At 30.3% G+C, this 19,329-nt stretch overlaps 2 protein-coding genes across 2 annotated transcripts; one reads left to right on the top strand and one right to left on the bottom strand.

Annotated features, from left to right (window-relative positions):
* Positions 1-8,896: 8,896 nt before the first annotated feature.
* Positions 8,897-13,936, bottom strand: LOC149881555 (zinc finger MYM-type protein 1-like). The gene is made up of 2 exons (XM_090067147.1): positions 13,828-13,936; positions 8,897-10,398 (listed from the first exon to the last, which is right to left on the bottom strand). Exons 1-2 carry the CDS (start codon positions 13,934-13,936, stop codon positions 8,897-8,899), a joined length of 1,611 nt encoding a protein of 536 aa, XP_089923273.1.
* A 531-nt stretch (positions 13,937-14,467) lies between these two features.
* On the top strand, positions 14,468-17,919 carry LOC149881556 (uncharacterized). The gene is made up of 5 exons (XM_090067551.1): positions 14,468-16,546; positions 16,626-16,835; positions 17,072-17,278; positions 17,370-17,432; positions 17,711-17,919. The coding sequence occupies exons 1-5, from the start codon at positions 14,793-14,795 to the stop codon at positions 17,778-17,780; spliced, it is 2,304 nt and encodes a 767-aa protein (XP_089923677.1). The 5' UTR covers positions 14,468-14,792; the 3' UTR covers positions 17,781-17,919.
* Positions 17,920-19,329: the final 1,410 nt, after the last annotated feature.

Consider the following 19,329-nt stretch of genomic DNA (forward strand, 5'->3'; position numbering starts at 1 on the left):
GTGAGCTACAGCTGCATGCCGAACATAAAAGACATCATAAATTTCCACAACCAAAGCATTCTGCAAAAAAACCAGCAGCAAAAAAACCCCAACATTACAGAAAAAACCTGTAATTGCATCAATAAAACTAAGTGTCCTTTACATCAAAATTGTCTTACAAAAAACATAGTCTACCAAGCCACCATCTCCTTTAGCAACCCAGTAATGAAAGAAAAAATATATTACGGCATCAGCAAAACACCTTTCAAACTAAGGTATGCAAACCACCAAAAATCCTTTAACATTGAAAAATATAAGAACGACACAGAACTATCGAAAGAAATATGGAAAATGAAAGAAGAAAATTTCACACCTATTGTTAAGTGGAAGATAATCAAACATTGCAAATCGTACGACCCGGCCACAAAACTTAGATATTGTTAGTCTTAACAGATGTGCCCAAGTTTCTAGGATATGGTGTTAAAATCATTAGTTACAAAGTTGTGTGTGATGCAAAGTAAATATGAAGATTCAGTAAACGAGGTTCAGCTCATCAAATTAAATCCTCATTATGTTTATGTGAGATTTCCTAGTGGTCATGAGACTATAGTGTCTACTAAACAGCTGGCTTCCATTGAAACAACTCCTATAATACAAACATCAAACAACAATTTAGAAGTAACAACCATCAATAACTATCCCCTAACCCCTAATGGTAGCAATGAAACTCCTTTAGTCTCCGAAAAAGAACTAGAAAAAAAAAAAAGAATCCTATAGAATAAATTAAAATTCTTCTCGTAGATCTTTACAAATTTCTAAAGCACCAGAAAAACTTAACTTGTAAATACATCTGAACACTTTTAAGAGGAGGGTAAATGTTATGTTAATGTGATACATTTATGTATACATATACGTCTTGTATTATACTATATATATATATTTTTAAATTTATTATTTTTTTATAGACTAGTTTAATTATAGCTCTTTTGAGCCAACATAATTAATTTGGTTATTCTTTACATAACCTTGATACTGTAATTCCAATAATGCTAATTTCAAAACTAAATAATGATAATGATATGTTCAGATCAAGTGCCTTTTTAAAGAAGATATGTTTAAATGGAAAAAGGACAGAGTTTATGATGTCAAAGTTATGAGAACAAAATTTATCGATGCCATAATTTTAGCAATCTACATCAAAATATTAAATTATTAGTTTTGTTGCAATTTATACCAATAAAATATTTACTAAAGCTAATTATTTATAATTATAATTATTTAATTATTACTTTTTATTTACATTATTGTAAGAAACTTTAATAAAATATATTAAAAATGTATTATTGCTATTATTATTACTAATAACTGTACTAAATTAAATATTTTCTAAAATTGTGTCATTGATAATCAAATTTGGTTGAAAGAAAAAACTAGATAATGAGCCATGTGGTTCATTATCTTGTTTTTTCTTTGGAAAATCATATTGTTATTATTATTTTAAAAAATAGTGAATTTATGTTTATTTCAAAACGAAAGATAAATACTTTATATACTTTATAATATAAAAAAATATTATTAATACACAAGTTTTTCTCCTTTATATAAAAACAAGAACACATAAAATTACATCTAGATATCTATGATGTCTGCATGTAATCTAGAGACAACTATAAACTAAAAAGATTACCTTAGTTTACTTATGCATATGAACTAGAGTGTTTTTCTCAAATAAATTCATGATTATTTTAGATAAATGCTGGCAAGCCATAATGGATTGCTTAGAACTTATCTAAAACATTTCATTCAAATAAACACTGCATTGAACTGATGAAATTATTGATTCTCCAAATAAATATTATCGTTGTATTTTGATGGCGATAGAATGTTCTAATCTAAAACATTCACTTTATAAATTGCACAAAATGTTTCTTTTGTATATAGTTTTTGATTTCGATTTAACCGCCTATCCAACCAGCTTTATTGAGAAATATAAATTGCAGTTTTAATAAAATAATTGCGCATGCGTGTACAATATTGCGCTCTGAGTAGCTACGTAGAGCGCATTGCGCTCTACGAAGACACTTCGTAAAAAAAAACTGGTGCCATGTTTTTGAAAGGTGTGTCATGTGCAGAAGCATTTTCGGATTTCCTTTATATAATACCTGCAATGACTTTTTGAGGTAATAATACCTAATTTATTTCGTTCTACACTCGTAAAAACGCAGTTTCTACAGTGACGACAATATGATTGCAATTGTTACGGAATTAATGTTTTTTTATTATTTCTACATTGTGTAATTGAATATATATCTTGTTCAACTCTCAATTTTTTTTTTAATTATTATTAAAATCCTAATAATTTATCATGTTTTTGGTATAAAACAGCTGCTTTTGAGTTGATCTACTAACAAACCAACTTTTATTTAACTCAATAAAAGAAAATGTGGGGTACAATGAATTATGCAATGAATTGACGCACGCACAACGCTTCTTCTGGCGCGACGCAATGATGCAATTTTTTTACGCTAATTACAACATTATGTTCATATAATTTTTCAACACAACAAAATTTAAGGAATGTCTTAACTGACACCTCAAAGTAATGGTTTCCCGCAATATATTAGATAAACCATTATTCTCAAAAATATCTTTAAACTTAATTTAAGAAATTGCATTTTTAAACTATGTCGAACAATAATACGTTTTCTCCAATTGAATATGCTGTTCCAATATCTGATTTAAAGAAAAGATTGGATAAAAGAAAGACTATAGATGAACAAAACCCTGTAAATCATAACGATAGCGAAACAAGTTCAAGTTTTTCATCCGGTCAAACAGAAATTGAAGTTGATACTCAGTCCATTGAAGAAGCAGCTAAAACTACATACGAATATTACTCAATCGAGGAGGAAACATCAAAATGGATATGCAACCGATATAATAATAACAGACCTAAAAAGTACTCATGTAAAACATCAAAGATACTAGATTACCATTTTGAACATGATCACGAAATAAAAACGCCGAAAAAAAAAACGAACAACGAGTGGCTTGTCAAAAGAAATTAGCGATAAGACTGATAGAGCTCTTTTGATTTCCATTATCGCTTGTTGTCTTTCTTTTATGTTGGTAGAAAGTAATGCATTTAACCCTTTAGCGCCCACCAGGGCTTAAAATTTTCAAAAAACTCCAAAAACTTCAAAAAGCAATTGCTTTAGGGCCTAGATTATGAATTAAAAAATAAAATTTTAAAATTTCACTAGCAAACCCAATTTTGTCATTGTAGCATATGTGATACATATAAATTCAGATAGCATTTTGTGTTTCAAAAAGAGGAAACTCTCTTAAATACTTCTAAAACTTACATGTGTTATTAATTTAAAATAAAATAAACAAATAAGCTTTTATATTCGTAAAAAAACAGGAAAAAACTCTCTTTGAAAATACCTTGTCTGACAGCAATCATCCGATTTTTAAAAAGACAATTTTGATGTGTTTTTAAGTCTTGATTATCTAATTATATTAACCTAGCTAAATCAGATCAACAAAAATATGTTGTAAATATGCTACAAAAGGTGTTTTTGAGATCACTGTGTTGACAGGATGGCCATAAAAGGTTTCTGAAGTTATGTAGCAGATCTGCTACACGGGCGCTAAAGGGTTAAAGAATTTGTTTTGTGTTTAAATCCAAAGTATAAAGTGCCTTGCTGAAAAAAGTTAAGATCTCTTTTAATTGATTTATATCGAGAAAAAGTTGACCTTTTGAACTCAAAATTATTATCAATTAAAGTTTTATCTATAACTACTGACGGATGGACGTCCTGTCAAAACTATAGTTACATTTCTGCAACTGCACATTTCATTTCTGACAAAACAAAATTCATCAGTTTTTGTTTGGGCTTCGCATACATTAATGGCCGCCATGATGCAGATAATTTAAAAGAGGCTTTGCTGAAAATCGTAGAAAAATTTAAAGTGGATGATAAAATAATGAGTATAATAGCAGACAACGCCAGTAACGTACGCAACTGTCTAAATTCTTTAAAAGTTTGTTTAAACATTCAATCATTAAGATGCATGGGACATGTTTTGCAATTAGTTGTTAAAAATGCCATAGTTTTAGTTGAAGAAGGTGAAAAAGATATTTCGTCTAAATTCTTTTTCATCGCAAGAACATTAACTAAGTGCAGGAAAATTGTTACATCTTTCAATCATTCTTCTCAACTTAATGATTTATTAGAAGAAAATCAAATGTGACAAGATGTCGAAAGAAATCACATACTTCATTTGATTCAAGATGTGAAAACTCGTTGGCACTCTACGTTTCTCATGGTAGAAAGAATTCTTAAGCTTCACTCTTACGTAAAAGATATCTTTAATTCGAAATAACAATACAAAGATATGAGAAAATATTAACTCGATGAAGATGAAATTGTAAACTTAAAAGAAACAGTAAATGCTATATTAAGCTTTCATCAAGTAAGCGTTTTACTATCTGGCGATAGGTATGCAACGTGTTCTTTAATTATTCCAAGTATAAAGTACCTTGAGAAGCAGCTAAATTAAGAATAAAAGTAAAACTCCTCCTTTAATTGTAATATTGAAATCACATTTGTTAGAATCTTTACAAACTTACAAAGATTCATATGAATTAGAAAATAATTCCTTTTTATTGTGTGCCACTTTTTTGGATCCAAATTATAAAAGTTTTCATTTCTTTGAAAAGTACGAAAAAAAAGAAATATTTAAAAAGCGTGAGAGAACTTTTGTCAGATTTTTATCTCGCAAAAAGAGTTGGTGAAATAATTCCAATTAAAAAGGTAACAATGGAATCAAAAAAATTTAAGTTGTCATTTGAGGATGAAGAAAATGATTTCGGAAGTGATAGTGAAAAAAATGTAACCTTAGATTTAAAAAAAGAAATCAGTGAATAAGGTAAGTATGGGTATTAAGGCCCACCTTTGTCGAATGCGCGGTAAAGAAATGCTGATTTTTTTTTGCTGCCAGTGATAAAACCAGATAACTCTAATATTTTAATGTCGAAAAAAAGTTTCAAAATTTATTTTTTCCCTAACTTTGGATTAGTGGGCCTTATTACCCGCCGGGCCTTAATACCCATACTTACCTTATATAAAATTGTCAGTGTACGAACAAAATGTTTTAGAGTTTTGGCATCAAAATCAATATGTTTTTCCAATATTGTATTGCATTTCAACGATGACTTTATGTACACCTGCTACCAGTGCATCAGGTGAGCGCCTTTTTTCTGGCGCATTAAACAATTTGTATGCTAAGCGAAACAGGATGACGGCTAAATGTTTTCAAATGTTGATGTTTTTGTACGAAAATTTGGAATTTTTAAATTTGGTTTAAAATTTGTGCAATTTAATCAAAGTAATACGGAAGTGTCTTGTTGTAATAATTATTTTTGAATTTATTTTATTGTTCTTGAATAAAAACTCTTAAATTTAGAACTTGAACCACTGATCTCTATAATAACTGGATAGCGCAACTTCGAGCAAAACTTCTTATTTTTTGACGCCAAAATCGCCATATTGGAAAGCCCCAAAAATTTTAATCCCGTAAGCTTTAAGTTCTGTTTTTCGGCTTATCGCTTTATCGCTTTATCGCACATATCAGATTTCATTGTTCTGGGGCTTTCCAATATGGCGATTTTGGCGTCAATTTTGATATTAGAGATGCGCTATCCAGTTATTATAGAGATCAGTGACTTGAACTTGTAGTTGCGTCATTATGTAATTCATTGTGCACAACGAATATGCAGTTCGATGAATTTGTATGGTTCATTGTGCACAATGAATTTAAAAACGATATATAAATTGTAAAAGCTCATGAAGCAGTCAGATGAAATAAACAACAAATATAGTCGTCTTAATATTACAGAACTGTTTTGTTTTAAAAACAATCTAATAAGGTTGCAACATGTTTAAAAAATGATTTTATAAACTTGTCGCTCTCATGTTTTTATTATTTAACATATTTATTTAACATATTTTTTTTATTTTACAATTAGTTTTTTTATTGTTTATTACAACATACATACATACATACATACATACATACATACATACATACATACATACATACATACATACATACATACATACATACATACATACATACATACATACATACATACATACATACATACATACATACATACATACATACATACATACATACATACATACATACATACATACATACATACATACATACATACATACATACATACATACATACATACATACATACATACATACATACATACATACATACATACATACATACATACATACATACATACATACATACATACATACATACATACATACATACATACATACATACATGCATGCATGCATGCATACATACACCATTTAAGCCTGGTGGCAATTACTTTATTTTGTGGTTGACCGAAAAGTACCACATTATTACTTCGAAACTAGACTTGCTCAATAAACGAAGCGAACTAACATCAGAGTGCCGCCATGAAAATAAATTTTTAATAAAAAATTTTAATACCATCATAGCAAACACTCCGTAGCACTTTTTTCGTATTTTTTGTCGTTACGTTTTTTTACGGTTTATAACATCTGATGATCGCTGTTGCGTGAAACTTTAAGTAATGTGATATAAACCTACCTAATTATTTTGTTTATATAATAACAATATATATATATATATATATATATATATATATATATATATATATATATATATATATATATATATATATACTTATCGCTTCTCGGCCTAATGGCTAAGATCAAGTGTAGCGAGCTGGCTAGGCCGGCGTGCTTGTATTAAACTGATACTTTTCTTTTTTTTCCGCCCGTTCCTCAAAGAGGAGGCAAACTCAGGGTCGACGTGCTTCTGGGTCTTCCCTGGAGAGGTTCGGGTAAGTCTGCAAGGCATCGGCTGGAGGACTATAAACAAAATATTGCATATTTTCTTTTCGTTAGGAAAATTTATCTATAAACTCTAATTCACTAAATCGCTTTTCGGCCTAATGGCTAATATCAAGTGTAGTCTTTTGGTGAATTTTTAGCTGAGATAGATTTAGATTTATTTTAAGAAGCTTCTTCGCCTGCAAGAGACCGTTCGTCATCGGCTACTTCGTTAAAAGAGTTATAGACTTTGGCGAACTTTTTCGTTTATTTTTTTCTACTTTCTTTTTTTCTTATAGAAGTTTTTTATTTTTACTTTTTTCATCATGGCATCTTCGCAAAAACCGTTGGGAGCAAGACTGAGCGGCAAGAGCGTATCATCGACCTGAATATTTTTATGGACCCGAAAGAACATTTCAACCTTTTAAATCAAGAACAAAGAGCGAGAGAATTAGAACAGAAGATTACGAAAATCGTCGGCGCGAATAAGATGATCGGCCTCACATACTCAAACCGAGGCAACTGGATCGTCGAATTTCGATCAAAAAATGATGCCAAAATGCTTGCAGATTCAGAACTTACCATCTCTGGCTGCAACCGAAAAGTCCAGTCGAAAGTCAGAAGCGAAATCGGCTTCCTTATTACCATAAAATGCGATCTCCTGGTAGAAGACGACGAAATCCTGGAACAAATAAAACCATTTACAGCTGAGGTGTACTCCATTCAACTCACCAGCTATTGATTCAACCCACTCCTGAAGGACGGACGAAGACTTTTCCGAATCCGGCCCTCAGTCAAGCTCGATGAGATTCCACATAACATCGAGATAGAAGGGGTTAAAATCGCCCTCTACTTCGCGGGGAAATCTTTCCTTTGCGAAAAATATGGTACCTCACATCCCCCACAACAAAGATGTGTCCAAAAAAACCAACAAAACTTAAATACTACACCCGAAGCGATCATCGTTGCAAAGCTAGCAACGCGAAAAAACCAATTACGAAACCAATCGAGAAAGAAATCGAATTACAGCAAACGAAAGAACAAGAAATAGCTGTAAAAGAAATCCGAGTCCTCGTTGATGAAAGAGAAAGCATCACCGCTCTCGAAATAACCAACACCGAGACGGAATTAATGGTTCAAAAACTTAGAGACCTCGATGCTATAATCAATGAGGCAGGTAGCTCCAGAAGAAACGAAGAAGAAGAAATGCCGGAAGAAGGGTGGAAAAAGGTGGACAGCAAAAGCAATAAAAAAGACACGGGAGAAAACGTCGCCCGAGTCGAAAAAGCCATTGCCAAACGAATGGCTCCCCCACCGACGCCTCAAAAGAAGGACATTAAGAAAACTCAAAAGTAACCTTCCTCCTTTTATTTTTTATTTTATGTGAGACTTACCTTTGTTTATTTCTTCGATATTTTTTTTGGTTATAAAATTGCGTGATTGTAAATCTTTAAGCACACACACTCATCTCATCAAGCATCATAACATTCACAAAATCAGGCGCTACTGCACTTTCGCATCCCCCTTTTTTTATTGCAGATTATGATAGAAAATTTCATGCTGATTCAGAAAAATATAAAAACATAGAGTTGAAAATCAACGGAAAGTGCTCTAATTCGAAGTCAAAGATGTAAAAAATCCCACTAAAAATCCCTGATATTCGCCATTTTTTAAAAATCTTTTTTAAAACGCTTTCAGTTTTAACGAAAATTAATTACCGTTACATTGCGCAATAAGCAGACCTGGTTTCAATTAGCTTTAACATTATTATTTTAAAGTATTTTAACGAAAGTGTTATAACGAAATGAAATTAATGGAAGATTTCAAATATAGGTTCAGAGCCGGCTTGTGAAAAATATTATATGTGTGCGAGAATAAATTAGGCGCCTTTTAGATTTAAATTCCGAGCTCGTTCGCAAAAAATGTCACTTTTTTTAAATCATAAAACAATGCATACTACAAATACAATAACTTTCTTAAGAAATTTTTTGATTTTAAACATATTTTTAGTTACTAAACGGAACACGTCTAACTTTAGATTTTGCAAAATTTAATCTTAAAGTATCAATATCCACAGATTCAGCAATTTTGTTTTCAATGGAAATTATTGATAAACCATTTAAACGTTCCTGGCCCATTGTTGATCGTAAATAGTTTTTTATTAATTTTAATTTGGAAAAACTACGTTCCCCTGTACTCACTGTTACCGGTAGTGTTAATAATATTCGTAAGGAAATACAAACATTAGGAAACAGTTCTTCAAGCTGACTATCATATATCCATTTAAGCACAGATTCCGGTGATTTTTTCCCATCTAATTTCCGTGATAACAAATTAAGTTCCAGAAACAAATCCTCTGAATACACATCTTTTGAATCACCATGAGTCAATACTTTTTCCAGTAATCTGCATTTATTAATTAAGCCTTCTTCTCCTATTTTATCAATTTCTTTGATATTATACAAAAACTCGAACGGTTCTATTGTACTTGAAAAGCTTTCAAATCGTTCATTTATTGATTCTTTAGCTATTTTAAAGAGAATATCAAAAAACTGCTTTTTGAATTTTTGGTTTGGTTGTATATCACCATCTTCTTCAAAAGGTTCATCATCAAAAAACCTTTTTCTTTTTCTTGCTCTTTCACGTGAAATAGAACTGAATTCATTGGTCAAGTTTGCATCATTAGCTAGAATTTTGGCTTTTGAAATATATATTTTGTAAGAATCTTCAGTGTGTTTAGTAACAAAAAAATTGATAGTTTTCTTTAATGCATTTGCAGCAGTCTTCACGTCTGCAGTTTGACATTGTAATAGTTTGCTAGTACAATTAATTTCAGTTAATACATCGTGCCAAACCACAACACCACATATGAATTCAAAACTTTTTAATTTTGATGCAAGTGATTCAGCAGTTAATCTAGTAATAGAATCTTTTTCAATGTTGACAACTTCTTTCAATGCACAATAAATTTCTTTTAATCCCAATTTTAGAGCACGAACAGCATTCACATGACTTTCCCATCTGGTAGTACTTAATGACTTTACTGTTAATTTGCAACATTTTGATTCAAAAATTTGCCAACGCTTTGTAGTTGCAGAGAAAAAATTATACAAAGCTTGAATTTGTGAAAAAAACCTCATAAGTTCTAAACATCCTTGGACTGCATCCGCAACAACCAAGTTCAAGGAGTGACAGACACAAGGAATATAAAAGGCTCGTGAATTTATATCTTTTATACGCTTCTGTACACCAATTTTTTTACCTTTCATATTGGATCCATTATCATATCCTTGTCCACGAATATCCATGACAGATAAATTATTTGATTCCAATGAATTCAAAATTTCTTCAGTAAGTCCTAATCCAGTAGTATCTAATACATTTATGAATCCTATAAAACTTTCTTGAATTGTGACACTGATAACCTGGTTATCCAATTGTTTTGCAATGTTAACGTAACGTATAATAATAGACATTTGCTCTTTGTGACTATTATCTGGTGTACAATCTACAATAATCGAGAAATACTTAGCCTTTTTTATAATACTTAAAATTTTATCTAACAGTCTAACAGTCTTAATCCTTTTGCTTGGGTTTTTTATTTATTTTTCATTTGGTTTAATGCAAGTTCTTTAAAATTTTATGCCTTTATAATACCTTCTATTTTTTATAATAAAATAATAACAATCATTTTTTTAAATTTAATTATTTAAACTTTAAAAAATATGCAAAAAACAACTCATTATGCAATGCATTATAATCTGAAACCGCACTATCTGCATCAAAATAGGCAGTTGTAATTGCATGCAATTTTACTAGCTAGATCTAATATTACTAACAAAAAATAATTATGCACAAAAAATAACCAAAACAAACAATGTGCAAAAATAATTATATAAATAATAGACTAAAAAAGAGATTTGTATATTTTTTATAAAAACATTCAAGAAAATCTTTTTTAAATCTGGAAAATAAGGTGCAGATATGTCATTCACAACTGACAATAGAAATTTAAGGCGGGGACCGATTTCAGCATTAATGTCGGCCATCTTGTCCAGAAGTAAACATAAAATGTAAACTTTTGTCTGATTGGTTAGCAGAAAACATTGTAAAAAAAACTGATTGGGATTAGACAAGGGGCATAACTCAGTTTTCACAAAAATGGACTTAGTACCTTTGATATTTTTAGCTATAGATCTTGAAAGATCAATATATTTTGTTTCTAAGCAAAATTTTAATTTTGCGCCTTTTTAATGCTGCGCCTGTGTGTTTCGCACACTTCGCACACGCTACGAGCCGGCTCTGTATAGGTTGAATTTAGAATGTGAGAATGTAGACAAATTGATGAATAATTATTATTGTATTGCCCTATCTCTATCCCTATCCCTATCCCTATCCCTATCCCTAACCCTAACCCTAACCGCCAATCCAAACCTGCTTTATTGTGAAATATAAATCGTAGTTATAATAAAATAATTGCGCATGCGTGTACAATATTGCGCTCTGAGTAGCTTATGGCTATGTAAGAGCGCATTGCGCACTACGATGACACTTCGGAAAAACATACTTTAACGACTTTTGTAACGTAAAAACCATACTATTAATGTATTGCTTCTATAAGCTAAAAGATCACTAACTTATTATTCTCAAAATGGCAAATATAAGGGTTTTTAGTGGGATTTTTTACAACTTTGACTTCGAATTAGAGCACTTTCCGTTGATTTTCAGGTCCATGTTTTTATATTTTTCTGAATCAGCATAAAATTCTCTATCATAATCTGCAATAAAAAAAAAAAAAGGGGGGGGGGTGCGAAAGTGCAGTAGCGCCCAAAATCACATATCATTAAATGGCCGTTTATTTCGTTTCTTTTCTTTTCCCTCATCTTTTTCTTTTCTACCACGCTTTATCCGCTCGTTCTTTTTCTACTAGAAAATTTTGACCACGCTTTCTCATCAATAATTCATTACGAACCATCTGTGCTATGTCGCAATCACATCGTGTACACATTCCAAAATCGAATTCAAAGTTTCTCAAAAACTTTGGATTCGTAAAGCAAAATTTGTTTAAAATACTCTGTAAGAATGGAGTCAGTACGTATTTTTTCAGCAAATGTTTGTGGTCTTATTGATGTTAAAAAGCAGAAAATAATGATCCACAAACTCGAGAAAATGCGTCATGACTTCATTTTACTGCAAGAGACCACTGATCTCTATAATAACTGGATAGCGCAACTCCGAGCAAAACTTCTTATTTTTTGACGCCAAAATCGCCATATTGGAAAGCCCCAAAAATTTTAATCCCGTAAGCTTTAAGTTCTGTTTTTCGGCTTATCGCTTTATCGCTTTATCGCACATATCAGATTTCATTGTTCTGGGGCTTTCCAATATGGCGATTTTGGCGTCAATTTTGATATTAGAGATGCGCTATCCAGTTATTATAGAGATCAGTGCAAGAGACGCATTTAAATAATGACCAAGCGGAGGAGTTCTAGCGAAATGGAAACACGCAGATTTTTCTCCGCAGGTCACAATCATTCAGGAGGCACTCTAATTTTACATCAGGGAAATGGGTCATTCCAGTAGATTTCAACAATTTTCCATCTAAGTTGTTGGCACTATGTCTCAGATTTTGCTCTTCTTTTGAAATTATGTTAATAATAATAAAATATGAACAATTTGAAAATTTCAATGCATTTGCATTATCCGTTACTAAATTATCGGCATTAAAAGATTTGCGATGGAAGCCTACTTTTTAATAAACTGTATTTTTGGCATTTTAATACGTTTATAACTTTTTTCTGTAATATAATAAATGCATATTTTTTTATTTACTAAATAAATGTAACTTAGCCTAGATAAAAAACAAGGTGCAGCTTATTTATTTGATTTCAGAAAAAAATATCAGCACACAAAACTTGAACAATTTTCATTAAATTGAAAAAAGTACTACTTTTATGCCATTATAATTTTTTTCTGATGTATAATAAACTATGCATAATTTTAGAACTATAATCTTTGCCATAAAAGTAGAATTAAAATTTAAAAAATCTTCATTTATTGTTTAACAGAAAAAATATATACATCGTTAAAAATTGCCATTGATGGAAATCGACAAATTTTGGGCTTAATTAAAATAGTCAGTAAAATTTTCTGATACCTTGTACCAAACTAATAATGACAGCAAATAATATTCATGTATAGTATATTATTTAGCAAATAAAAGTTTTCATTTATTCAGTAACATGTTAAAATGACACCTATTAAAAGATATGAGCGTTTATATATATTTATATATATACCCAGCAAGCACACAACGTTGAAACAACGTTGAAATAACGTTGATCGACGTTGATCAACGTTATTTCAACGTTGTGTGCTTGCTGGGTAAATATATATATATATATATATATATATATATATATATATATATATATATATATATATATATATATATATATATATATATATATATATATATATATATATATATATATATATATATATATATATATATATATATATATATATATATATATATATATATATATATATATATATATATATACAGTGCTCGAAGTGGGAAAAAAAAGGTAGCGGGATGGTTTTTAATATTTTCTAATCACCATCCCACCTATCCTAAAATTATAGATTTCGTATTTTGTGTAGATTAAATAAAGGAATTATAAATCCCTAGAGTATCCCTATAGTAAAAAACCTATATTAAAAAAACAACTTGAGGTCCGTTATATTCTTAAGAGACTGTCACCGTAAAATATTGAGTTGAGTTTCACATCAAACGTCATTAAGCAATCAAAAAACAATGATATATTTAAACATTTTATTTTTAAACAAGTCTTATTTTTTTGTATTTACCAATTTTTAAATAATTGAAAAAAAATACCATCACATTGAGGAAAGGATTAGCAAGTTTCAATACTCGAAAAATCTGTCACTTCTTTATTTATTTCAGTGTCATTTTCCAAATTACTTTTAGAACTATCACTGCTTAACTTTCTTTTCCTTCCGCTTGCTAGCCATTTACCCATATTTAAAATAAGTAAATTTTTTTTAAATCATAACATTTAATGTTGAGTAAATCTACTGTGTACTATATTTTATTTCACCAAAAAAAACTCTAATGATACTTTATCGAAAAAAAAAAACCAATGTCGCTTTTTGTTGCTTGGTAACTTTTTATTTAAAATACAAAAGAAAAGACACAATGTTTTATAATTATCGATTTAGTTTTTGAAATTTCTACCGCAAATTTTTAAATAAGAGCTGAGACTTTAGTTCATTTAAATTCTTTAAAATTGTTTTTACAAGTTTATTTATAGGAGGAAAATAAAATAAAATTTCCATTAATTTATTATGTACCGGGATGGCATCCCACCCCAAAATATGCATAAAAAAAAGAGGTGGGATGGTCTTCAAAATTTAAAAAGGTAACGGGATGGCATCCCGCCCCATCCCGCCTCACTTCGAGCACTGTATATATATATATATATATATATATATATATATATATATATATATATATATATATATATATATATATATATATATATATATATCTGTGTGTGTGTGTGTGTGTGTGTGTGTGTGTGTGTGTGTGTGTGTGTGTGTGTGTGTGTGTGTGTGTGTGTGTGTAAATTAAAGTAAAATGTAGAAAACTTTAAGCCATAATTAAAGAATTTTTTTTAATAAAGTACTTAGGTTTTTGTTTTTCTTTCATAGTATGTGTTAAATTGAAGTAAAACATCTTTAAAAACATATTTAGTTTTAAATTATTATAAACACTTTAAAGACATTTTAGTCACTAAAGAAACTAGTTTATAAGCATTTGAAATTTTTACTATTAACTCTTAGTTTATAGTAAAAATTTATTATTATTCAGGCATAATGACTAACAATACGTGTTCATTAGGTGATCATTTAAATCAAGAGTGCCACAAATTATCCTATGTCTCAAAGTCAGATGTTTGTGATATAACACATGAACATAAATACTTGCTTAGCGTGAGAACAGGAATTAGTGTACAAAACTTGAAGACAATTTGCACTCATCATGAAATGGAATATTTTCGATACTATGGCAATAATTTTTGTAGCTGTTGTAATCCTCTGAATCTTCACACAAAGTTCATTAAAAAGAATTTAACCCCTATAACTCTTGTTCATCACAGCATCCACAACTCCCTAATTCCTGGCCAAAAGATATGTTGTCCCTGCTTAAGAAAGCTGAGAGCAAAAAATGATGGAATCAGTGTTGAAATAGAAAATGATCCTGATTATATAGATGATGGACATATAAAAAAAAATGTTGAAGATCTCAACATAAGTTTAACATCGTTTGGACATTCCCCTATAATTAGCAAAAAAAGAAGCTATGAACAACTTCAAAGTAGAGTCAAAGTTAAAGTTCGAAGGCTGAATGAATCAGTAAACTCTGTTAATATCATTGAAGCCAGTGATGCAGAAACAACTCTTAAAGCAGAATCATTAGACTATTTTGTTATGAAGTTAAGGGAGAAGTATGACAGAGAAGTTAACATAACTGAAAAAATAAAATTGCTGACACTTGTCCCAATACATTGGACACTTGAATTTACAATGCAAGAGTTTAACACTACACAGTATATGGTAAGAGAGGCAAGAAAACTAAGGGATGAAAAAGGCATACTTGGAGATCGAATATTGGAAAACAACAAACCAAAGAAGTTGACACCTGATGTTACTAAAACAATAAAAGAGTTTTATGAAAATGAAGAAAATTCTCGTTTACTTCCCGGCAAGAAAGACTATATTAGTGTTAATACTGATGTAGGAAAATCACATAAACAAAAAATTTTAATTCTATGCAACTTAAAGGAACTTTATGCTGCGTTCAAATTAAAATACCCAGAAATAAAGGTTGGTTTCTCCACATTTGCCAGTTTAAGGCCTAAATGGTGTGTTTTGGCAGGGTCTTCTGGTACACACAGTGTTTGCGTATGTCAGTATCATGAAAACCCAAAACTCAAACTTTGTGCTCTTGATAGTACCTTAGAGCTAAAAACCATGATGGCTATACAAGTATGCAGTGTAAATTCAGAAGAATGCATGCTCCACAAGTGTGAAAACTGTGGCGGAGTTAACGCTGTAAAGATGGAACTGGAAAGATATGCTACAAATAGTGACACTTACACTTTCAAACAATGGGTAAATGTTGACCGCAGTGAATTAACAACAATCACAGAAGATGCACATGTGTTCATTGAAAATTTAAGTCTCGATATTTGGAAACTATCCATTCATGAATTTGTCAGGCATAGACAAGCTGCATACCTTAGAAATCTGAAGGATTCTCTACCGCAAAATGAAATTCTGGTTATAGGTGACTTTGCCGAAAATTATACATGTATTGTTCAAAATTCCATACAAGCAGCATACTTCTCAGCCACTCAAGTGACATTACATCCATTTGCTGCCTACTACAACACAACCAATGGCTTAACATCAAAATGTTACTGCATACTGTCAAACTCCATGGATCATAACCATGTTGCAGTTCACTCATTCCTTAAAGAACTTTTACCAAAATTCAAATCATTGGTTTCAGAATTGAAACACATTCATTATTTCAGTGATGGATCAGCTGCACAATACAAAAATCGGTGAGTAATCTATACCTGTAATAATAGGCTTATTAACAACCTTTGTAAAGCTGTACAGCATACATTTTTACGATTTTAGATACAACTTAGTGAATCTTGCAAACCACAAACACGATTTTGGTGTAGAAGCCTCCTGGAATTTTTTTGCCACAAGCCACGGCAAAAATGTATGTGACGGTATTGGAGGTACTGTGAAACGAGTGTTGTCTAAGTTATCACTCCAGGGACACCTTCTTAACAATGCTGAAAGAATTATGAACTGTTGTATTGACAAGATTAAAGGAATAGAGTAAGTACTTTACACTCACTAACTGTATTTTATTTTGAATCAATAACATTGTTACAATTCAACTTCAAACATATCATGAATATTTGTTCAAATACAAAAATAAAATAATAATAAAATTGAAATAAAAAAATAAATGATAAAAAAAAAAAAATTAAAAAATGGTAATGAATGAAAAAGTATGAAAAATAATTAGTAAAAATGATATAGTAATGAATAAATATGATTTTTAATTTTAGATTCATCTATGTTGATAAGTTAGCTGTTTCTCAATGCCAATCATTTCTACAGACTCGATACCAAAAGATGACTGATCCAATAAGAGGAACCCGATCTTTCCATGCCTTTCGAATAACAGATAATGGTCTTGCTGCTTATACTCTCAGTGAGCATATCAATGGAACGCTTGTTATTCCAGTTAAAGAAAGCTTATTTAATAAAAAAAAGTAAATATAATTTTAATTAAAAGAAATAATAGCAATAACAATAAACAGGAAGCATACATTTTTGTGATTTATTCCTTTTTTGAAATTTCAGAAAAATCAAAGTATGTGAAAATATACAATCCACTTCTGTATCCAACACATTGACTGACATCAGGTGAAGCAATATATATTCCGATAAAATATGAGAAATAAATTATTAGTAAACTATTTATAATTGTCAATAACCATCATAACTATGATTAGTTTAGTTGATGATCAATTTTTTAACAATGATGTGCAATATATTAAATTATGAATTTAATCAGATATTCAGTCATTACTTAACATGTACAGCCTATTTTTATTTAATAATCTAAGACATTCATAATTTTATGTTGAAGAAGATTAGTTTACTGTCTAATCTTTATTTTTATATATAAATTTACTTTTCAGCATGATTCCTGTTATGGGAACCTGTGACATGAGCTCAAGAAATTCTGGGGAAGCCGAAATTGTACCCTAAAAGCACAAATAAAAGACAATTTTATATTTTTTGATTTGAAATAATGTATGGATGGCATCATTACTTTTGTATTGTTGAATAAAAATGTTTTATTGTAATATCAGTTTATGTAAAAATATTTCTAAAAATTAGTTATGGCGGAGATTAGTGTGCTAAATTATAAGATTATGTCATAATATATAATGGCCTGTCATTTTAACATGTTACTGAATAAATGAAAACTTTTATTTGCTAAATAATATACTATACATGAATATTATTTGCTGTCATTATTAGTTTGGTACAAGGTATCAGAAAATTTTACTGACTATTTTAATTAAGCCCAAAATTTGTCGATTTCCATCAATGGCAATTTTTAACGATGTATATATTTTTTCTGTTAAACAATAAATGAAGATTTTTTAAATTTTAATTCTACTTTTATGGCAAAGATTATAGTTCTAAAATTATGCATAGTTTATTATACATCAGAAAAAAATTATAATGGCATAAAAGTAGTACTTTTTTCAATTTAATGAAAATTGTTCAAGTTTTGTGTGCTGATATTTTTTTCTGAAATCAAATAAATAAGCTGCACCTTGTTTTTTATCTAGGCTAAGTTACATTTATTTAGTAAATAAAAAAATATGCATTTATTATATTACAGAAAAAAGTTATAAACGTATTAAAATGCCAAAAATACAGTTTATTAAAAAGTAGGCTTCCATCGCAAATCTTTTAATGCCGATAATTTAGTAACGGATAATGCAAATGCATTGAAATTTTCAAATTGTTCATATTTTATTATTATTAACATAATTTCAAAAGAAGAGCAAAATCTGAGACATAGTGCCACCAACCTTTTGTTGAATTCTACTGGAATGACCCAAATAATTTCAATTTTCAGCTAATAGAAAAATTTGAAGATGCGCACGGGCGTTTTAACTATATTATCATCGAAGTTAAGTCGCAGAAATTTTTAATAATTAACGTGTACGCTACGTCCGGACAATCACGCGATCAAGAAAACGCACGAAAGCTCCTTTGGGAATGCCTCGCTGCGAAATTTAAAAACCTAAACGCTGAAAACTACGCGATAATATTAGGGGGCGATTTTAACATGGTCTTAAACGAACTAGACAGACAACCTCAACTAACGCGTAAAAAATGCGCATCGAGCGAAAAATTTAAAAAGCTCTTGAACCTCTTAAATGTAGAAGACCTTTGGAGAGTTTTTAACCCCCACGGACAAGAGTTTACATACAAAGCCACCAACAACATTTCGTATGCGAGACATTACAGAATCTACACCAGAAAACATCTATGCCAGTTCACTGACATTAAGCACGAACCGATGACATTCTTTGACCATCAGAACGGAGTCGAGGTAACGATAAGCTTAAACTCACTGGACATCGGCAAGACTGTGTGAATACTGAACAGAAAACATCTCAAAAACCCGCAATACAACGAACAAGTCGTAAAACTAATCACCGACTTTAACGAAAAAACGGTAAACTCTACAAACAAGCGAGAAGAGTGGGACGAACTGAAAAACGCCTTTAAAACT

The sequence above is a fragment of the Hydra viridissima genome, unplaced genomic scaffold (assembly GCF_058129835.1).
Source record: "Hydra viridissima isolate aposymbiotic clone 2 unplaced genomic scaffold, HvirCarnegie_v1 scaffold_11, whole genome shotgun sequence".
Lineage (NCBI taxonomy): Eukaryota > Metazoa > Cnidaria > Hydrozoa > Anthoathecata > Hydridae > Hydra > Hydra viridissima.